The sequence below is a fragment of the Peromyscus maniculatus genome, chromosome 22, assembly GCF_049852395.1.
Source record: "Peromyscus maniculatus bairdii isolate BWxNUB_F1_BW_parent chromosome 22, HU_Pman_BW_mat_3.1, whole genome shotgun sequence".
NCBI lineage: Eukaryota > Metazoa > Chordata > Mammalia > Rodentia > Cricetidae > Peromyscus > Peromyscus maniculatus.
Window position 1 is genome coordinate 11,622,196 of NC_134873.1, and position 23,712 is coordinate 11,645,907.

The 23,712-nt window shown below is 46.0% G+C and overlaps 1 protein-coding gene across 1 annotated transcript; it reads right to left on the reverse strand.

Annotated features, from left to right (window-relative positions):
- Positions 1-792: 792 nt before the first annotated feature.
- On the reverse strand, positions 793-1,791 carry LOC102924804 (olfactory receptor 10H2-like). The gene has a single exon (XM_006991308.4). The coding sequence runs from the start codon at positions 1,789-1,791 to the stop codon at positions 841-843; it is 951 nt and encodes a 316-aa protein (XP_006991370.1). The 3' UTR covers positions 793-840.
- Positions 1,792-23,712: the final 21,921 nt, after the last annotated feature.

A 23,712-nucleotide genomic window follows, 5' to 3' on the forward strand; every position in this document is an offset into this window, starting at 1 on the left:
AGAAAGCACCTTTCTCAAAAACAATAACAACATTTTTTGTTCTTGTTCTTGTTTAAAATAAGGTGAAATCAGATTGAGATAGAAACCCAGTTTTTTGTTTTGTTTTGGGGGAGGTTCAAGATAGGGTTTCTCTGTGTAACAGCTCTGGCTGTCCTGGAACTCACTCTATAAACCAAGCTGGCCTCAAACTTCCAGAGATCTGCCTGCCTCTGCTTCCTGAGTGCTGGGATTGAAGGCATGTACTACCATGCTGGGCTATATACCATTTTAAACACTGACTCTCACAGATACTTACATACCTGCATATACATTCACATACAAATATGTGCAGACATAAAACAAAATGAACATACACATAGAAAAAAAACTGAGAAACAACTGTTAACCATATAATTATCTTTCTTTTAAAAATATTTATTTTTTATTTTTATTTATAGTTGTATGTATGCATGTGTGTCTATATAAATATATACCAGTGCCTAAGGAGGCCAGAAGAGTCTGGAGTACCAGACAGTTGTGGGCCATTTGACAGTGGGAACACAGCTCAGGTACTCTGGAAGGGCAGTAAGTGCTCCTAACCACTGGGCCATCTCTCCATCCTGATTTTCTTTTTAAGTGATGAACATTTTCCTCAAATTAATTGTATTGATGGTTGCCTAGTTCCAAACATACTAAAACAGTGATGGGTAAACTACACAGTATATGAACTATATCCCAATGAACATCTTACCTCCCAGTAAACACTTAATGAGAACCCATAAATCAAAGAGAAGTTCTATACATTTACTGGGAATCTATAAAGTGATGTTCCACACCTGCCAATCATTCTATACTGACCACTTAGGTGTTTGAAGAACAGAATTTCCTGAAGAAGGCCTTATTTATGGCATTCTTCAGCTCCTTGTTCCTGAGACTGAAAATGATGGGGCTGAGGAAAGGGGTGAGGACCGTGTAGGTGGTGGCCATGAGAGTATCACCTTCCTCAAGGTGGGGGCCCTTGGGCTTGAGGTAAATGACAGATGCAAAGCCATAGTGCACAATCACCACGATAAGATGAGAGGCACAGGTAGAGAAGGCTTTGTGCCGACCCTCAGCTGATGGTATCTTCAAGATGGCCGCCACAATGAAGGCATAGGAGAGGAGGATGAGGAGAAAGCATCCCAGGAGGGCTGTGATGCACACCATCCCTACACCCAGAGCCACAGCTGGCACATTTCTTCCACAGGCCAGCTTCAACATAGGGGGCACATGACATAAGAAATGTTGGATCTGATTGGGTCCACAGAAAGGGAGGTGGAAAATGGAGGTTGTCACTACCAGCCCAACAGCTGAGCCTCCTGCCCAGGACCCAGCCACCAAGAAGGCACAGCCCCGGGGGCTCATGAGCACATTGTAGTGTAGTGGGTGACAGATAGCCACATAGCGGTCGTAGCCCATGATGGTGAGCAGCAAGGAGTGGGTGAAGCCAAACATGAAGGAGAAGAACATCTGGTTGGCACAGGCCAGGAAGGCTATGGAACGATGGGTGGAGAGCAGGTCAACCAGCATCCGTGGGATGAAGGACAAGGTATAGAGGATCTCAGAGATGGAGAGAGCACACAGGAAAAGGTACATCGGCGTGTGGAGGCTCCGTTCACTCCAGATCGTGGCCATGATGAGCAGATTGCCCAGCAGTGTGAAGAGGTACATGAGCAGGATCACCACAAAGAAGACGGGCATGAGCTGCTGTGGGAAGTTGGAGAAGCCGATGAAGATGAATTCAGACACTGAGGTGTAGTTTGGTCTTAGCATCTTGGCTGCACCTGATAGAGGAGGAATTGAACCAGATGTTTAGAAGCATGTCATTCCCAAGTGCTGTCTGGGCAGGTTTCCTGGAGAAAGTGACATACCTGTCCAAGTGATCAGTTAAAAGGATGGGTTGCTGCATGTACATGTCTATACTCTCAGAACTTGGGAGGTGGAGGCTGTAAACTCATAAGTTCAACGGTAGCCTAAGCTGCATAACAAGACCCTGGAATATAAAATAAATAATTAATGTGTTCTGATTTAAATAACATCACACAGCTTAAGTGATCAGGGCAGATAGATCCTGGCACACTGAGAATTTAAATAAACAATGTGAATAATTATTATTCTACACTACTTCTGGTGTTACTATTATCAGTCCCACACCGCTCCATCCCCTCCAGGCCTTTCTGCCTTCACTCATATCAGGCTCTCCATTCTTCTCCCCATTTTCACACATTCAGATCCTTCAAGGCCTAAGGGCCAGCTCCTTCCTTCTGACTGGCAGCTTTGCTGGGAAGTCACCCTTCACTGAGACATGGAAAGGGGTGCAGGCTCTGTGTGCACCACTTCCCCAGCTCTGTGTCACAGAGCTGACTGCTCCCATCTCTGAGGCGCATAGCAATGAGCAAAAACCTGTGTGCCAGGTGTTGTGGGGTGTGTGATGGAGGTGATGAGCACTAAGTACTGGACTGTGGTGTGGTGTGACACACAGGACACTCTCAGTGACAGCAGCACCATGGAGCTGTATCCTCTGACACGAGCTCAGCCTCTGGCTTCTTGTCAGTGCTGTTCCCTCTGTCTGTGGCTTCTGTTTCCTTATGCTTTCAAGGACAGAGTCTCACCATACATGGAATTTGGCATCTAGCCCACGCAGACTCCAAACTCCTGATCGCTCTCACAGATGTTCATCACCACCCTACAGCCAAGCTAGTCTCTGCTTCTCCCCCTTCTCCCTGATCCCTACCAGGATCCCCCCATCACCAACCTGCTTGGTGCAGAAGAGGAGGATGCTGGCAGCAGAGGTTCTCTCTTCTCTGTCCCCAAGTGGCAGCCGGTCACATCTGCTGCAGTTTTCAGGGGGTGGAGGTGGGGCTCTCCTTCTCTGTGTCCTAACAGGATCCTAGGTCTCGCTGTGGTGTTCCCCAGGCTGGCTCTCCATGCTGCTAACAGTCCTGACACAAAGCACAGTTATTTTAAATTGCAAAACGAAGCAGCAGGTGAATGGGTTAAAAAGGCGGCCCATCTGAACAGGGTAGTCCAATAACGGAATACAGTACAGACCCTGCAGCAACGTGAGGACCCTAGAAAATGAGAACTGAGTGAGAGAAGCCAGACAGGGGGAGCACATAGTGTGTGCTCTATTTGTTTGGAATATTCTCACTAGGTAAGTCCACAGGGGCAGAAGATTAGTGCCAGGAAATGGGGGTAAAGTAGAATGAGGAGTGATTGTTCATGGGTTTAGACTGTCAGAATTGAATCTTTAAAATTTCTGTTGTTTTATGGCTTTTTTTGTTTTGAATATGACATTTTCTTTTGTATTAGCAAAAAACAATCTTGGGAATAGTAAATTTCATAGTTAGATATCATTGTGAATGCCAATTAAATGCCTAATTGTTTCATTCATATCAAGTGCTTCATTGTATACTAAGTGAATGACTTATGGAATACTGAATCCAAAGACTAGAATACACGGTACAACGTGACCAAGCTGGAAAATCTAATGTTAAGTGAAAGAACACAGAAAAGAGGCCGCGTGAGTTCTGGCTCTGTCCCTTGGACATGTCCTTCATGGGCAGTGCACAGAGATGGAAAGCTGATTCCATGGCTGCAGGGACAGAGGAAGGGGAAGAGACTCCTGTTGGCACCTCAGGGGTGATGCAAAGGTTTTAAAACCAGATGGAGATGATGGTCACCAAACACAGTGAGTCCAGTACATACCTCGGGGCGGTTGCGTTTAGAAAGGTGAACTGTACATTGTGTGACTTTTACTTCACTTTTTACAAAAGCAAAGTGGGAATCTGGCTTTTATACCTGAAATTTCAGCACTCGGCGTGGGAGGGTGGAGGCAGGAGGATAGGAAATTCAAGTCCTTCCTCGACTACATAGTTTGGAAAGGTGGGGGAGTAGGGGGCTTTTGAGGAGAGAAATGGGAGAGAACCAGAGAGATAGAGAGGACAAGAGAGCTAGAGGTAGAAAAAATGAGCGAGAGAATAGGGAGAATGAAAGACATGGAGGCAAAAATAGGAGAGAAACAGAGTAAGAGAGATGGAGAGAGAATGAAGGGGGAGGATTAAACAGAGAAGAGGAGAGAAAAAGAGCGGAGACCCTGGACCCATTTTCGGTGGGTGGTCGCGGTGGGAGGACTCTCAGGAAGCGCTTTTCAGAGTTGTGCAGCCTCAGGAGCACGGCTCTCTCCCCCACACACCGGCACCCACTTCCCACAGACTGGGCTGCAGACTGTTAGAAAACTGAGTAGCTCACAGGGCTGGCGTGCACAGGAGCTACGTTCAAACCCGAGCTCTTACACAAACAGCAAGATCTCGCCCGCCGAGATACACGCACACCTGCACAGTGCCAGCCCCTGCACGCACTTGGCGCTGCACATAGGCACGCGCACTCTGGGTGCAACACAGCGATTGGTAGCTTATAGTCCTCTCGTGCAAGGGTTACGCTGCCACCCGCGACGGGAAGCTCAACGCTATCCAGGGTGCAGGATCCTGGAATGAGGAACCACACCTTTGGACAGACCTCAGCTTCCTACTGGGTCCAAGGCTCACACCCAGCAGTCCCTGTCTCCCCAACCCACACCCTTCTTGCTTCGGCTCTTGCAAGAGGGCAGCCTGGAAATCACACACTGACCTCTGCTGGCGATAGCAGGGGCAGCATTGAGGGGTAGCAGAGAAGATGCTACCCCGGCAGGTTGAAGGCGGAGCCCTGGCTTTATCCTTGTACTCTCCAGAAATTTCTCACAAAACACTCTCTGGAGATCCCGGGGCAGAATGCCCTCTGGGCCTTCCTGGGTGCTCTGGAGGTGATCAGAGGCCTCTGGAGCCTTCTTGGTGCCAGGCTTTGCTAGGATCAGATCACAGCAACACAAACGGCCCTGGAACCGACCCTGAAGGCCCTTGGTGCCAGGTCAGACCCCACAAAGATGACAGGTTACCTTGGGGACAGAGTGATGATGCTGGTGGGTGGTCTGGACCACAGAAGAAACAGAAATGGGAGGGGGTCTTGAAAAGGGAAGTCAGCTTTCACTGCAGTAAGTAACCCTACACCCATTCACATGCAAGAGGCCTAAATTACACTCAGTCGGTTATTTTAAAACCATAAAAGACTTGAAAGTAGGAGGGGGATGGATTTGGAAGAAAGAATTCTGAGTGAGTTGGAAGAGGACAGGAGAAAGGAGGAATGTGGACAAAGAGGATACATTACAAGTGTGTGAAGTTGTTAAAGAATACATTTCAAAATTGTTTTAAAAGAAAATGCAGTTCCTAAACTGAGGCCTAGTTCAAAGTACTAAGTCCTAAATAAATGTTAATTGGTGATAAAATGCTGTGTGAGAGAGGGGGAGTGGAAAGGAGGGAGGGAGGGAGAGAGAGAGAGAGAGAGAGAGAGAGAGAGAGAGAGAGAGAGAGAGAGAGAGAGAGACCACAGCAGGTGATTTGGGCCAATCCTGAAGTCTTGAGTTTGGTCCCTAGGACCCACAAGCTGGAAGGGGATTATTGACTTAGCAAAGATGTCCTCTGACATCACCGATGTGCCATGGTACCTACTGTTGTACCCAGAGCCCCCCAAAGACCACCAAGAAACCAAATCTGATGCAAAAGCAAAGAGTCTTTTTACTGTTGTGAACCCTGGGCCTTTCTGTCCATCTGATGCAGTGGTAGAGCAGGAGAGACCCTGAGTAGTAATGGGGCAGGGTTTTTATAGGGAGTAAAGCAAGGGGTCTTGGGGTCTACAGACTTCATAGGAACAGACTCAGGATTGGTTTATGTGAGTGGCAATCATGTTAGTAACTTTTAATTGGGTTGGGTTAGTTGGGGTTACAGTTATCCATTTTTGGGCAGGCCTGGACAAGTCCCAGGCTTTGTCCTTGAGCTGCCATGGAGGCTGGCTGGCCTGGCACATACTGACTGTGGGGGTTGGCTCAATGGCCCAGGCTTGGTACGTCCTATTTCTCTGTTCCTGCCGGCAGGGACATCAGTGATTGTCTTTTGTTCACGGCCCTCCCAGAGACTGCTTGCTCAGTCTCAGGAAACTGAAATTGAGGCCTGATCCCTGAGAGAAGATTGAGCAGCCTATTATGGCATTCTTTCACCTACCTATGTGTAGACACACACAAACACACGCACGCACGCACGCACGCACGCACGCACGCGTGCACACACACTCACACACACAATCACACACAGTACTAATTCTAGGAAAAAAGCTTTATCTAGCTTCCTGTACATGATTTTGGGTTTGAGTCTCTATCAGCTTTCTACAGTGAACCATGACCACACTTAACAGTGACTTTGAAGTCTCCAAAAAAATGATGGGGCCCCACAACAATGATCCCATCAGGATGACGGTAATACCACTAAGCTGACAAACACCACCCAAAAATTGGCTATAGACTACAAACTGTTCAGGACAATTTCAAGATTGCTAGCTGAAATGATCCAGCCTCACAGACTACTCTAGCCAGGGCTTGAGACAAGCCCTGTACCTTCCCATTATGCAGAGACTGAACAACAAAAGATACAGCTACCTCTCCCAGGACTTGACAATTAACCCAAATTTTTTCTTTTTAGGATCCCCTAAAGATGCCTTCACCTTCAGACAGCAGGAAGTAATTGTAAGAACACGACGCCCACATTCCCAAGAGATGGGGTGAGTGGTTTTTAGTCATTCAGTGGGTTATGGATAATTGTCATTATTTAGAATGGTTGGTTACAAGTTGTTAATTGTTAGCTTAGTGGTCAGGGAAAAGGCTCAACAAAGGAAATTAGATTCAGGGTTCTTGTTTAAAAAAAAAGAAGAAAAGAAAAGAAAAAAGGGGAGGATATACACATGATAAGATAAAAAGGTAGATTATTGAATCTACTTTTAGAAAGCAACTACTAGTTTTAAATATTTTACATTGGATTGGAAATTTTTGTATATTGTATACAAATTATATATATTGATACAAATTTAAGGTTGACTTTGTTAGAAAATACTGTACATATATTTCTAATCTTGTTCAAGGTATTGTACCTATATAGTTCATTTAACAATGTAATGCAATTTGATAATCCTTGAAAGCTATTATTACCAACTAATTAGGATATAAAGAAATGCAAGTTAGTATTTAGATTCTTTTTTTTTTTTTTTATGACAATGAGATTCGTCTGCTCCTGGCAGCACCAATATACTTCAGAGAAGGTGATAGACATCAAAGAAACTCCAGGTGGAGTTTACTTTCTTTGTGACAAGCTAGCCACTGGGCAAGAAAATGCCCTTGTCTTGACTCTGACAGTATGCTGTTCAAATTGGACAATCAGGACACAAATGAAAGGACTGTTGCACCTTGCCAAGACAAGGTAGGAAGGCTTTTTAGAAAATCCTGCTTCACAGATGAGTCTGTCAGATATGCTAGGCCTGTAGGCTGAAGATGGATGTCCCAAAGTTGCAGAGAAATTTTGGGTGACTGTCCAGGCAGCCAGCTGTTTCTGTCATTTCTCACATTTTTTGGAAGTTGCTTGTTTGCACTTACTGCTTACTTAGGTAATATTATTTCCTTCTCTGGTCTCTGAAGGAGTTGAAGATTAGATAGTTATAGTTTTCCTTGTTAACAAATTCAGAAAAGAAACTCACTGAAGATGTGTAACATGTATAAGTTTGAAAGACATCAAATGATAGTTTTCGGTTGGTAATACAAGTTAAGATAGAAAGTAAATTAGGTTCAACATTTTTGAATCACCAAAATAGGATAAATAATGAAGTATTTTCTCTGAATTTGTCAAATGTTAATGGACTGGATATTGTTAATGTAATTCTTGACTATATATATTGTATATACTTATTGTGCTTATTGTATATAGTTTTTCTTATATTAGTTATAACCTTCTTTTATTATTTTAGACAAAAAAGGAGAAATGTGGTGATATATTGTGTACCCTAATAAATTTGCCTGAGGATCAGAGGACAGAGCCAGCCACTAGATTAGTCATAGAGATCAGGCAGTGGTGACACACACCTTTAATCCCAGCACTTGATATATCATGCCTTTCCTTGGGAAGCACACACGCCTTTAATCCCAGGAAGTGATATGGCAGGGCAGAGAAAGGTATAAAAAGTGTGAGGAAACAGGAACTCACTGTCTTTAGGCTGAGGATTTTGTAGAGATAAGAACTAGTGGCTGGCTATTCTGATTCTCTGATCTTTCGGCTTTCACGCTGATATCTGGCTCTGAGTTTTTTTTTTTTTTTTCATTAAAAGACCATCTAAGATTCAAACAACACACACACACACACACACACACACACACACACACCATGAAATGTAAATTTAAAAATTAGAAGAAATAAATAATTAAAAAGACTAGCTCCTTCTTCCCCTTCCCCTCCAACACTGGGCTCCTTGACCTCCTGAAAGGGATTAGTGGAGGGTTTACGACCTCACAGCCTTAGGTGGACAGAGAAGCTCTGGACAGAAAATTGTCTGATGACACCTGTGGGCTGTTTTAGGATTCCAGACTCTTCTGATTAAAAAAAAAAAAATCCACATACCTCTTTTGAGAGGCACCTACCACTTTGAGACTGCAGGAGAAGTAACTTTCACCCCCAAAATCTCCTTTTCTGGTCTATAAGACCTCAACCCCCTGTATTACATGATCACAGTCTCTACTCCCTGGGAGAGACTGTGGTCCTTTAGTGGCCCTGATTAAAGGAACAATTCTGCTTCTGGAGAAGTCTATCTGATTCCTCTATTGCATCCTGATGTATAAGCCCCATTTTAAGGAAAAACCCCTCCCCTTCCTCTCTCTCTTCCGCTTCCTGCCATGAGGTGTGCACACCTCTGCTTTTCCTCTCCTCTCCTCTCCTCTCCTCTCCTCTCCTCTCCTCTCCTCTTCTCTTCTCTTCTCTCCACTTCTCTCCCTCTCTCTCCTTTCTGTCTTTCTGTCTCTTTATCTCCCTCTTATAATAAACTATTTCCATGTGATGCAGTGGCTGGCTTGTGAATAAATGTCTACCACCACCACCACAGCTGCCACCATGCATGCATGGTGTGTCTCACCTGCCTCCTACCCCTGCATCTGCCCAGCATGCCAGCATGTTTCCCTGCATGGGTGGGATACCCTGGCCAGCCGGAATCCCTCTCATGCATATATCGTAATACATGCTACTCACATCCTCCAAATGGCTTCTTCTAGATTTGGACAGTTTCCGATCTGGAGTCAGGTGTGGGTCTCGTTGTCATAATGTCCAGGGTTCTGCTCTAGGTAGTCTACAGGTAAGGAGTCAGAGTTGGCCGATACCTGGCCCTGTCGGGAGCGGAGGGGTGAGTGGGGACACAATCTCAGTGGCGGTGCTGAGGCTGTTCACAAACCGAACTGGGCAGCCAGGGAGGAAGGACTGGGAAATGGAAGAAACAGGCCACCTCAGCCCTTCTGACGCTAAGGCTTGGGGTGGGCTCTCCAGGTGCTCCTGGGTTTCCTGGTTCTTAGACCAGGACGGGACTCAGGGAACAGCTCCTCTTGCTTGTTCTCTGTGTCTTCACCCCAAGGCCCCCAGCCTGGTGCAGAAAGCACCCCACCTAGAAGACTGCATCAGCCCTTGGACTTGCGTTACTGTTTCACAGTCCACACAACAAGCCAGGCACGGTGGTGCACACCTTTAATCCCAGCACTCAGGAGGCAGACGCAGGCGGATCTCTGTGAGTTCAAGGACAGCTTGGTCTACAAAGTGAGTTTCAGGACAGCTAAGGCTGTTACACAAAGAAGCCTTGCCTCAAAAACAAAACAAAACAAAAACCAACAACAAAAACAATACAATTGACACAACCTAGACACAGACTGGATGTTTTTAAAACAATCGAAATTTATTTTTGGTGTTTCAAAGTCCAAAAGTTCAAAATGGAGAGGGGTGCTACCTTGCCTCTGGAGGCTTCTGAGGAAGAATGTCTCCCACAATTCTTGTCTGGTTTATTTGGCTCCAGTTGTTTTGGGGCTGTTCCTTAGTTTGTGACACCTCACTCCAGTATCTGCCTCTCTTTTCAAGTCATATTGTGCTCTGTGTCTGTGTGTCTTTTCCATTCAGGGCCCCACTCTGAACTTAGGAGAAGTTTCATCTCAATATCTTAACTAATCACAACTCTAACACCTGTATTTACAAGTGGGGTCATCTTCTGAGGTTCCACATGGGTCTGAAATTCTGGAGGACCCTATGTGACCCTCTGGAGCCCCCCTTTAGGAATTTCTGGTTCATTCCTCACTCCTACAGTCCACCCCACATACAATGCCAGAGACATGTGACTAAACAAAGAACCAGATGGCATCTCTGCTTAGAATCAACTGTGGCTCCTTTATACCCAGACACCTCACTGCTCTCTACAAGGCTCTGTGAAGCCTGGCCCTTGTTGGCTTCTTTGATTTCTGCTCTAGGCTCTCTTCATAGTCTCTAGACTAAAATGAGACTAGAACATTTCAGTTCTTTGTGCTCCCAGGTTCCTGTGCATCCTCATGCCTCACTCCCATCCACCCCTTCAGGTTGCATGCCACCTGTTGCAAGAAGCCTTTCATTCGTGATTTTAATGCTCTTGGTGGTCAGGGGCCTCCCTAATTCTTAGTATCCCATGGAGTCTACTGACAAATTGTGCTATCATACCTGGTCATGAGACTATCTCCCACTAAACTGTGGCCTCCTGAGAGGTCTCTTGCTGTGTTCCCAATACTTCAATGGTCTCTGCACATAATAAATACAGATCACATTAAAGAAAATAATGAATAGGTAATGTTGGCCTTGAGCCCCACCCCTCAGTCAGGAGGATGAATGGCAGGATGGATTTTGTGCTATATCTTGAAGAGTAAGCAAGAGATATTGAGCACACAAGGCCAGGGAGGGTATCCCAGGCAGAGGACCCAGCAAAGACATCTGTAGTTCCAATTGAGGTTGGAGGATGTGATAGTTTGAATTAATTGGCTTCAATAAGCCCATAAGAGTGGCACTATTAGGAAGTGTGGCTTTGTTGAAGTGTGTCACTGTGGGGGCAGGCTTTGAGGTCACTTATGCTCAAGATAGTACCCTTCCTGTTGCCTGTGGATCAAGATATAGAGCTCTCAGCTCCTTCTTCAGCACCATGTCTGCCTGCATGCTACTGTGCCCCACCATGATGATAATGTATTAAATCTCTGCAACTGTAAGCCACCCAATTAAATGTTTTCCTTTGTAAGAGTTGTCATAGCCATGGCATTTCTTCACAGCAATAGAAACCCTAACTAAGACAGGGGAGCCTGGAAAATTAGCCTAAGCCAGATTGGGAAGGATTGGGAGATGCCTTAGAACCATTGCTCTGAGACTGGTGGCGAGGGAGGATGGTCCATTGGAGGTAGAGGACAGGAAGAGTCTGGGTCAGTGCCAGCCTGGTTCCGGAATCTGGCCAGCATTTTCTTCTAAGCTCCAGCCTCCTGGTTGAGTAGGAGACTCAGAATTCGGAGGAATTGGTCTGGGCACCCATATACTCTCTCATGAAACACTTGTTTGACATAACCCCAGCCCAAACTGGGAAGAAAGAGACAACTGGCCAAGAAATGGAGTCATGACTTAGAGAAAGGGACTCTAAGGTTGCTTCCGGTTGCCCAGAAATACTCCAGCAAGGGTCTGGAGTCACTGGGAGTGGTGAGCAAATGCATAAAGTGGAGGAATCACGATCATGGTAAAGGTGCATTTTGCAATCCTGCCTGGTGGGGGCACTGTGAGTTGGTGTGTCTGAGCTTCATTTTCTCTTTGGTAGATAAGCCTAAATTTTTCTTTTTAATTTTGTTTTGTTTTTCAAGACAGGGTTTCTCTGTGTAGCCTTGGCTGTCCTGGAACTCACTTTCTAGACCAGGCTGGCCTTGAACTCAACCTGCCTCTGCCTTCCAAGTGCTGGGATTAAAGGCATGTGCCCCTACTGCCTGGCTTTCTTTTTTAATTTTTAAAATTATGTTTATTTATGTGTTCTCTCCTACCCCACCCCCATTTGTGTATGAGATGACAACTTGCAGGAGTTATGTCTCTCTTTTCCATGTGGGTTCCTGGGATCCAACCCGAGCTGTCAGGGTTGGTGGCAAGTACCTTTACCAATGGAGCCGTCTTCTTGGCCCAGAAAATTTTAACGAAACACATTGGTGTGAAGAATCTGGCACAGTGCATGTGGTTTCTTAGAAAGAGCTCCTCTCTCCATCCAGATATCAAACTTTCCTTGAGCTGTGGAATCTGTCCTGTCTTTCAGGCTACAGATACACTAAGGCCCCACAGTATGTCAATCGGTGTGTCTTCACCGGAGAAAACAACAGGAAAAAGCAAAATCACTTTGCACAACCGTCTACGGCTTCATTCTGCTTTTGCCCATTGGTCTGACCCGGAGGATGCCCAGTTAATAGAAGTCCCAGCCATCTTCTCTCTGACGTTCCTCAGCCCCTGCTGTGCAAAGAGCCTGTGCTCAGTGCTGTAAACAGATGTGCGTCACGGCCCATTTCCCCGGCCTTGCGTTAGGGACTGTGTGACAGTTTCCCTTGTCTCTTCAATCTGATTCCAAACACGTGTGTCTTTTTTTTTACCTGGTAAAGTTTTAGAGAAGAAAAAAATGGTTACAATCAACCCAGACCCTCAAGTCCTTATTGCATTTATCTTGAAATATCTGAATGACATTGCTCTCCCTTGTTTGGAAAATTTTAAAGGTAGCTATGCATTCCAAATGTCTTTTATCACTAACATGTAGTAGGTATTTCACGAGTAAAAGATGATGGGACCTGGTTGTTCATTCCTGTGATCCTAGTACTCAGGAGGCTGAGACAGTAGGATCTTGAGTTCCAGGGCAGTCTGGGCTACACACTGAGACACTGTCTAAAAAAAAAAATACATATAGGTGCTGGGCTGTTAGCGCAGTTGGTAGAATGGTTTGCTAACATGCACAAGGCTGTAGGTTCAATCCCTACTATCACATAAACCAGTAAAGGAGATGCATGTTCACAAACATGCACACCCATACACAGATAATTAATAAATGTTGAAAAAAGAAACTCAAGAAAGCAGCCTTCAGCTAAAGCAGGAAGGTGGTTGCAGCAGGTTGCTGAAGAGTCCTTGGTCAATGTCTTGCTTTGCCCGTTTCTTCTTCCTCAGATAAGGAGCTGCCTGACTACAAGCAGAGGCCGGAAACCTCATGTGTGACCTGCTTCTTGATAAAGGGGAGAGAAATGGGGACAGCTGAAGGAGCTGTCTCGTGTGATAAAGACAACCAGACTGGCATCTGAAGGCTACGAGCTAGACAATCACTGAGAGGACACTCAGCTCCAGCCACCCCAGAGTCAGCAGACAGGTCCTGAATATCTGAGTCCATTGCTGATCTGGGAGCTGGGGAATGTGCAGTGGGCAGAGCAGACAGGTCACCTGCTCGTGTGGACCGATGCAGAGAAAAGAGAGGTGATAAGTGTTTGAATTTTAGACAACAGTGAAGGAGTGTGAGGAAGGGAGTTTGATGGTTATAAGAGCAGGAACACATCATCCTCAGAGACCAGGGCAGAGTGATCAGCAAGGACGTTATGGATGAAGTGGTTTGAGGTATTCTGTTCCTGTGGTGGTGTGATGGCTAACCTTATCATCTTGACAGGACTTAGAATCACCGAGATTATAAATCTCTGGGCCTGTCAGCTAGGGATTATCTTGATTCAGTTAACTGAGGTGGGGGTCCATTCTAAATGTGGGTGGCTGGGGTCCTAGACTGCACACAAATGAGAAAGAAAGCTGAGCACAGGCGATCACAGTTCTGTGATTCCTGAACTTAAATTCAATGTGACCAGCCGCCTCAAGTTCCAGCCATCATGCCTTCCCAACTGGGAGAGAATTCCCTTCAAAATGTGATCCAAAATCATCCCTTCCTCCCTCAAGTGGCTTTGTTTGGGTATTCTGTCCCAGTAATGAAGAAAATAAGTAATACAGGCAGTGAGAGAGCAAAGGGTTTACTAACCAGAGGGGCCCATACATACAAAGACCTCAGGTCAGAAGTAATTTCTCATCCAAGGAAAGAGAAAAGGTCATTAGGACAGGCAGCTTAGGCAGCAGGATGTACAATGGCTTAAGATGCTTAAGAAGTCAGACAAGTCTCCACATAGGAAGGACTTTCCCCATCATCCGAGCAGCCCCAGCCCGTAATCATCTATCTGCAGGATACTGAGGATGATGATTTGATGATGCACAGGATAGGAAGGCTCACACCTGAGAAATGCACCTCGGGAAAATTAATGGCCTGGAAGATGGCTCAGTGACTAAGAGCATGTATTGATCTATGTGGGTTCCCAGAACAGGGTTGAATGACAGCAATTTGTTTGCTTTTTTTTTAAAAAAAAAAAACAAGAACTTGTTTTTATTTTAAATTATGTGTATATGCATGTGTCTGTGTTGGGGAGGATGTGTATGCCTGTGGAAGTCAGGGGTTTGGGGGTCACCTGAAGCTGGAGTTACAAGCAGTTCTGAGAACTCTGTTCTGGGAACCCACATAGATCAATATATGCTCTTAGTCACTGAGCCATCTTCCAGGCCCTCTTAGCTGTTTTTTTTGTTGTTGTGTGTTTGGTTTTTTTAATGGTAGTACATTTATTTACTTACTGTCTTACTTATTTTGTAAGTATGTGCATGCACATGTGTATGTGTGTGTGGGTGGCTATGCCACATGTGTGTGAAGGTCAGAGGGCAACTTACAGGGTTTGGGTCTCTCTTTCCACCAGGTGGTTACCTGGGATTGAACAAAGGTCTCCAGCCTTTTGCTTGTTTCCCCCCAATAGTTACTGAGCATGGTATCTACAGAGGCAGAGAGAGCACATCTTTGAAGAAGCCCAGTGTGTTCCTGTCCCCTTAGGACTGCGGGTTTAATGGGGTAAGAAGGATATCGCTGAATGAGTCATGTACATGATAAGGTGTTGAGCACCACAGTGGAGGAAGAGATGTCAGAGCCCTGCAGGACATCCCTGTGTGCCAGGAGCATGGGTTGGTTGCTCATGGAGGTCATGCTCTGCAGAGTGTCACAGTGCTTTCTGGAGCAGCTGGCTGCTTGGGTCTCTGGGACTTTTGTGTCCTGGGGAAACAGAGAGCCACCACCAGTTCTTAACTCTAGGTCTTGCTTGCTAACCAGACACTCAAGTTTAGGCTTGAAACTAAGCAGAAAAACCACCAGGGAACCATCATTGCTCCAGGGTGGTTTCTCCATCTTAGCCTGGGGCTGTGTATGCATCAGCCTCAGATGCCTGCATCTCTGTGGCTGGTCCTCAGAGGCTCTGCAATTTGTGCAAATGAAGTGGAGACTGGAATTGCCTGTCAACTTTTAATGAGGCCCCAGGTGTCACTGAAAATCCCCCTGCAGTGAGCTTTGGCAAAACTTGGAATTGGTTTCCTGGGGACTGTTATGGCAGGGAAGTTTGGCAGTTTGCAAGATGTCCCATTTGGCTGTTTAAAGCCAGTGAAAACAATTGAACTTTGTTCATTTCTGATGTGTCCTCCAGGGCAGAAGCCCAGGGGCTTTGACTGATGGGCATGGAAAGTTTCCAAGCAGGGCTGGAGATGGCAGGTTCTTACAAAACATGGTAACTGCCAGGCACATGGATGCCATGGCATCACTTCAGCTGGATTCTCTTGGGGATTTCTTCTTTAAACAGACATTTAGTTGAGAAGTGTTTCTCCTCATGCCCCTCCACACACACACACACTTTATGTGTGATAGGACCTAGGATCCTGAGTGTGCTTAGCAAGCACCATTACTATGGACCCACACTCACCATCTTTGCCATTTATTTAAACTGGGTTATGTATTCTCCTATATTAAACCCTTTATATAATAGAAGTTCATTGTCCACCCCGTCCCCAGTCCCATTTCACATTCTTCTCTGTGGAACAGAGTCCAGAAAGGACAAAGACACATGGAGTTCTGGCCTGTAGAGCTTCCTGAAAATGAGTCCAGTGGAGACCTGAGAATGAGGCCACACAACAAACAGACTCTGCCTGGGACAGAGAGAGGACAGGAAGCGCAGTCTGTGGCTTTACACACAGACAAGCTCTGACCCAAATACAGGTCAGCACCATTGTCGTGAAGCACTGGCCATATGTCATCATGCACACAGAGTCACAGGGATATGTGTGTCAACCCTACCAGTTACTATGAAAACATGTACAGGCCTACCATCAATCCCTGCAATGAGGTAGCAGGATAAGAAGCCAAGCCCTTCAGAATTGTCCGCCTGAAAATGAGGGCCCCAGGTGAGTATCGCCCACTACTCTTTGGCATAAGGAAAAAAACATCCATGCCATATACCATACTGAAATGTCCACATCAAAAACTCTGTGTTCTCTGTCCCTTCAGCTGAGGTGAACAGCATTTAAAAAAAAAAAAAAAAGTGGGCAAAGGAACATTGTATTAATTTTATTTCTTTTATAAGCATACTTTGCTTAACACTTCAGGTTCCCCTACATTTTGGGCTTCCTTGCAATTTCTCTGAAAGCTCCCCTTTCACCACGTGGCTGCTTGCTCACTGTGTGTCTAATCTCCATGCTATCTTAAATTGTCGCAAGACCCCCAAGTAAGACCACCACAGAGCCAATATCCAAAGCAAGCACACAGAGGTGTTTTAATAACAAAGCAAGCCCCAGGGCTTGGTCCCTATTCCAAACACTCGACACAGCGGGTGGAGGAGGACGGCCCCAGCACTCACATAAGGGCTTTATATAGGAAAGGTTTTCTTGCAGAGAGTTACACATCTTGGGACTGGATGAGGGGGTTAGGGGTGAGGTAGTTCTTTGAAGTTACTGGCTGAACTATAAGCATGAAATTTCTAGTGGCTAACAGGATTCAGGGTATCTACAGAGACATAATTTTTTTTACTCCCTATGTCCTGCTTTTGCTGAACCCAGGATATATACATTCATATTATTGTTCCAATCCTACTCTCTTCTATGGTCAACTTCTCATCAGGTGAGTCCATTATTCCCCATATCCTGTTTTGCCAAGTCCAGGATACATAGATTTATTGTTTCAGTCTTATCTTCCCATGAGTTCAACTTCTGGTCAGTTCTAAAACTGCTGGTCAGCAAATACCTTTAGAGGAGGGTGGGGAGTATCTCTCAAGATGGCTACCAATTTTTCCCTTTCAAAATGATATGGTGTTTCTCCTCTCCTTTATTTTCTTCCAGGCAACTGATGAAATTTATAGCTTCTCTGTGCTGAGGAATTTTCTATTTTAGATTCTAATAGAATTGTCCTTGAGCTTCCATTTAAGTCTATTCTCAAATTTTTATTAATAAATCTAAGAACCCCAAGAAAGGACCCCCAAATCTCTCCTGCATCAATATAACCCATGGTGGTCAAGGAGGGTGGATGATATTCCAATGAAGGAAGTGTAAAACAGTAAAAATTTAAAGATGACAAAAGCCACCAGTGTTGTGTGACTGAGTCCCACCCTGAGGAGCTAGGCTGGGGGTCCTGTAGTAGTATTTCTGCCAGTGTGCTCTGAGGGAGGTTAGACTCTAAATGATATGTACAGATGTCTCTTGTCCTCACTAAGTTTAGCCAAGACACATTGCCAATTTTGTCCCTGAAGTTTCCCATTACTTATTAATACCTTAGAAGCACTATACACTCTCTCTTTTTACACTTACTTATCTATTTTAGCTTTTCAAGGCAGGATTTCTCTGTGTAGCCCTGGTTGTCCTGGAACTTACTCTACAGACCAGATTGGCCTCAAACTCAGAGATCCGACTGCCTCTGCCTCCCGAGTGCTGATTAAAGGTGTGCGCCACCACTGGTCTAGTGAAACTCTACCTCAGCCCTGCACCCTGGCATTCCTATACCCAAAGAGTCCGGAATGTTCTGGTGGAAGATCCACCTCCCCTCTCCCATCTCTTTCCCTAAACCCACCCCTTCAAAGCCCACCAATCACAGCTCCTCCCCCAGAGAGGCTCAAGACCACTCCCAAAGGGTATTTAAGCTGCATCCCACAAACCAGACACATGGTTTTCCAGTCTCTCATCCCTGTCTCCTCTCTGGGGGGCCAAAGAATCACTTGGGAACACTTTACCCATTAAAGTGGGGCTTTTTCTAATTCAGTCTGATTTTGTTTGATTTGGATTGCTGTGTCAGCAGAGAGGCTTATTGGGGTGCAAAAAACTTTTCATCTGAAGATCCCACTGAGGGGATTTTCCACCACTGGCCCGGGCTGTGTGGTGGGAAAACACCCCTCGCCCCTACACCTGCTCTCCACCAGACTAAGATCGGCTTTTGGCTGGGTGAGTTGCCCTTTCCAAGTCCTTGCATAGGAGGCCCAGGGCCTCCTTCGATTTTCAGGGTGTCCTGCCAAAGACATGGCCATGCCAGGCCCCAGCCCATTCTGGAGCAAGGGGCTGCTTTTGTTCTGTGGGACCCCTTCTCCTGAAGACATTCTGTTGAAGGGAATTTCCCACCTCACCCCTCATTTTTGACCCAAGGCCTACCACAGTGGATGCGCTGAGCTAGGCTTCGGGTCTGGGACACAGACTTGTGAAACAGGCATGTTATGCCTGCATCATGAGTCCCCCAAGAAGACCACCAAGGAGCCGACTTCCGATGCAAAGACAAAAGGTTTCTTTATTCAAGCCTGGGCAGGGACTTCATTCGGCACTCTGATACAGTGAGTGAAGGAGGAAGCCCAGAGCACTTATTACAAGGGGTTTATATAAGAAAAAGTTTAGAAGCAGTGGGTTACGTATCTTAGTGTCTTAGGATTAGATGAGGGAGCTAGGAGTGAGGTAGTTCTTTGAAGTTATTGACTTTACTATAAGCTTGAAATTGCTGATGGCTGACAGGATTCAGGGCGTCTATAGAGACATATTTTTTTTTTTACTCCCTATATGTTGTTTTACTGGGTCCAGGGTATACATTTAGATTTATTGTTCCAGCCTTATTTCCATATGAGTTCAGTCTCTGGTCAACTCTGAGTTAAGTCTCAGGTCAGCTCTGAGTTCAGTCACTGGTCAACAGATGCCTTGAGATGGGGGCCAATGCTCAAAAGGGCTACTGATTTTTTTTCTTCATCCCCTCCTCTCCTAGTGGCTTGAGGACACCCAATCATGGGTTGTCAATGCCTGATTTGATAGGCTGAGTGCCTACTCTGAGCCAGATGGCCCTCTTCCATATCTTGGTTGAGGATCTCATATTGAGTTTGAGTCCTTTGCACCATTAATTGGATGGTTCCCAATCTCTCTCTCTCTGATGAATTGCATGAGCTTGTTTAAGAGGCAAGGCCCAAAGGTTAGTATGAGGACTAGTAACAGTAGGGGTCCCAAGAGGGTGGAGATTACAGTTGTCAGCCAGGGGAACTGTTATACCAAGATGCAAACCCTCCCTGGCCAGCTTCCCTGTCCCTTTTCTGCTTATTGAGGTCTTCTCTTAATTTGGCCATAGAGTCCTTAACCAGCCCAGAGTGATCTACATAAAAACAGCATTCCTCTCCCAGGGCTGCACATAGTCCTCCTTGTCATAAAAAGGTGAGGTCTAAACCTCTCCTGTTTTGCATGACTACTTCTGCTAAGGAGATCAGGGATTCCTATAAATGAGAGATGGAGTGTTGCTGGAAAGCATCTCTCCAGGTTCCCCCAAGCCCCACAGTCCCACAATCCATGTATAAAATAATTACTCAGACGCTTATATTACTGTATGGCCTGTATATTAAACTGTATACTGTATATTAAACTGTATGGCCATGGCAGGCTTCTTGCTGTTCTTATATCTTAAATTAACCCATTTCTATAAATCCATACCTTGCCACATCGCTTGTGGCTTACTGGCGTCTTTACATGTTGCTTGTCCTGGTGGTGGCTGCAGTGTCTCCCCCCTTCTTCCTGTTTCCCCAATTCTCCTCTCTCCTTGTCCCACCTATACTTCCTGTCTGGTCACTGGCCATCAGTGTTTTATTTATATAGAGCGATATCCACAGCAATGGAGGTTTCTAATCTCTCTATGTCTGATCAATGACTGCTCAGAGGTTGGAATAGTGCTGATTCTGGGTAGTCAGAGAGGCTGTCCCAGTCCCCATCCCAACAAGGCTGGCTCCCAATAAGACACCAAGAGTTAAAGCAGTCATGGGTTCCCTTTTGGTTCTGACATGCAGATTCCTGATTTTGTCAAGGAACTCATCTTCCACATGATAAATGAATCTAGGGACCAAGCATATCAGCACACAGAATCCCTCAGTATTGAGAGTCATAGTGTGGAAATAGCGGGTAAGGCCAGTGGAACATGCTCACCTGGTATCATTGTAGGGAATTAGGTAAAAGGCCCCTGTAGGAATGGTATGGGAGGAATTACATAAGGAATGTCAGTTAACAGGGCATCTCTGATACAGGTCCCAGCTCCAGCGATCTGCTGGAGAGTTTACTGTGCAGTAGACCTGCATCGACACTGAGTGGAGTCTAAGGTTTGACTAAATGTTCCCACTGTGGCAACACTCTCATAGTAAGGAGGGGCTGTGTCATAGCAAAGCCAGCAAGCCATGGTCAAATCGGGCTTTGAAGCATTAAGGACTGAAAACAGCTGAGCAATGATGCCCAGGAGCAGGTTATCTGACCAGTGGGCAACAGGTGTTATGGGGCAGCTTGCCATAGGGTTATATAGAGTGGTAATCATCCAAGATTGTTGTGCATGGGTGTTTGGCTGCATCGGTGTGTTGATTACCACAGACATCTGAGGGTCCGAGGTTGGTTTAGGTATATGGGAAGGGGCTAAGGTGTTAGGGCCCAAGGGCTGTTGGTGGACAGGCTCAATCTTTAGTTTGAAGTGAAAAGTCAACCCATGGTTATAACCATCCTTATAAAGTCTTAATCCCCACGTCCTTCCCCTCAGCCAATGTGTGAATTCACATCCGTTTTTTGTAAACCTGATGGTTACAAAACCAATATTTAACACATTCTCCCTACCCTATCCATTGCCCAGTGGGATTTGAGCTAACTCCCATGTAGACTGCTGAGTAGCTTCTACAGTAATTTTGCATGAGCCCCTGCCCAGAGTGATTTCTGGTTACCTTTATGAGGTTCCAAGAGGAGCTGGGTCCCCAATAGGCATTGCCCAATACTTCACACCCCCATTCTTTATGGAGGAAGTCAGCCAGTCCCCTCCATCTGTTGGCCTCTGACCTGTCCCACCCACCTCCAGGACATATATAGATAGGGATGTCTCTCAGTATCACCAGAGTGATGCGTGACTATAGCCTATCCAATTTCTGCCTAATTCCTCTGTCTTTCCTATTCCCAAGGAGGGGTAGGGTATGGGACTACATTGCTCCTGACCCTCACATTCAGGAAGCCTCCCCCAGGTCTTGGTCCAGTACATCCTAAGAGCTGGCTGCCAGGTCACACAAGTCTACTCTAAGATCCAGCCACCAAGTGTCTTGAGGTGCCTCTGCTGAGGTCACTTGGATTTGGTCAACATTCTTAGAAGTGACCACCCAAGTTTGTCTCTGGGGTGTATGTGGGTTTTCAGAAACCATGGGCAGGAGAAGGATCATCATCAGGGTCATCTGGATGTGGTCTCAGGTTGAGTTGGGCCTCATCATCGGAGTCTGACCTTGAGCGAGTTGGTCAGGTGCTTGACTGCCTCCTATTATTCTCCTGGGTAGTATTCCTTCTGGACGAATGGGTTGGTGGGCTGTACATGACTGTAGAGCACCCAGATGACAACTTTATCCACCTTTAGGGCTGTTGGTGTAGTCATCAAGATGACAAAGGTTCCCTTTCATTATGGCTGGAGGGTCCCCTGTTAATAATGGCAGATGAAGACTCAATCTCTGGGCTGGAACCTGTGGAACAAAGGGGGGGGGGGGTTGCCAGATTCATAGAGGGCCCTAAGTTTAGTCCAGACATGTTTGTATGCATGTTGGAGGCACTTGAGAGAATCAAGCACATCTCAATCGTCCATCTCAGCTATGAGTTCTGATTGGAGGTTAGGGATAATAGGGGAGGCGTACCAAACATGATCTCAAAAGGGGTCAGACACATCTGGTAAGGAGAATTTCTTACACAATAGAGGGCAAAGGGAAGGAGAGTAATCTAGTCTGCGCCAGTCTCTAAGGCTAATTTTGCTAAGGTCTCTTTTAGGGTTTGGCTTATTCTTTCTACCCATCCTGAACTCTGGGGTCTGTAAGCATAATGCAACTTCCAATCAATCCCCAGGATGGTGGCTAGGCTCTGACTCACCTGGGACATGAATGCTGGTCCATTATCTGACCCTGTCATTACCAGAACCCATACCTTGGCAGGGTGTCTTCTAATAACCTCTTTGCCACAGCTTGGGCCATCTCATGTTTGGTGGGGTATGTTTCAGTCCATCCTGAGAATGTGTCAATGAACACTAGGAGGTACCTGTAGCTGAACTTACTGGGCTTGATCTCTGTGAAATCAACCTCCCAGTATGTACCTGGCTTCTTACCCCTTAATTGTGTCCCCTGGGTTTCTGGGGTGGGTAGTAGCATTGGTTAGTAGACAAGCTTTACAACTGTTGACCAGATCCTCTATGACTTGATTCCCATTTTGTATTTTCACTTCTGATGTCTTAATAAGTCCTGCATCCACCAGATGCCCATGTGGGAGGCATGATGTATTTATGTAGGAGGTTAAGCCCTAACTGCTTTGGCAAAATTACCTTATTGTCAGCAGCCCTCCATCACCCCTTGAGGTACTGAGTCGTGGGAAGAGTCCTAATCCAGGCCCTATCTTCCTTGGTATAATCAGGGGTTTCTGGCAGCACAGGTAGGCCTAGATCTAGCAGGACTAGTGCTAGGGTGGATGCCATGGCCACTTTCTGGGCAGCTTGGTCAGCCAAATTGTTACCTCTTGATATTGGCCCACTGCCCTTTTGATGCCCTGGACAGTGAATTATGGCCAGTTTCAGGGACCCCCATAAGGCCTTAAGGCAATTCTGAATTTCCTCTTTATTTTTGATAGTCTTTCCCTCAGCAGTTAGTAGCCCTCTCTCTTTATAGATGGCCCCATGGATGTGAGCTCTGGTCTGGACCCCATGGTGCTCACTGCCCGCCTAGCCCACTCAGCAGCACCCAGGGGTCCCTGCAGTAGCCCCTGGGCTATACAGCCACTGCCCACTGGACTCCTTGCAGCATCTTTCCCTGCCCACTGCCTGTGCTCTGGTCAAAAAGCAAGGAAGCAATGGGGGAGTTCTGTTAGTCAGACCCAGTTCAACCAAAGGGACCTCAGTCCCTTCTGCTGGCCCTCCGGCCCACAAGTCACAATGCACACACAAGCTCAGGTATAAAACATCACAAAACACACATACATGTGGCCACATTTCTCACACACTTACACATTCATATAGGTAGGACATTCCAACAGAAATGCAAACAAAACTTTTTACAATGTGAGACAAGACAACAAAACAGCTCTCCTGCACCTGGAGACAAAAATCAAAAAGACTCCAGCTTCATGCTGGTCCATGGGAGCGACCCATGACCTCTATACTACAGATGTGGGGTTCTACTAGAGATGTGGGGTTCTCTGCCCCCACTAAACCCACTAACAGGGTCTAACAGGGTCTGAAACATCTTTTAGCTCCTTGTGATCACAGTCTGTGGTTCATCCACCCAATTATTGTTCCTGATCACAATCACTGACCTAGGCATACCGCAGAGACAAAACTGAACACAGATGGACACTTAGAGACATGCTTACCAGCCAG

What these genes read in the sequence shown, in the direction of transcription:
- LOC102924804 (XM_006991308.4), bottom strand. Translation starts at nt 1,791, where the DNA reads ATGCTAAGACCAAACTACACCTCAGTGTCTGAATTCATCTTCATCGGC.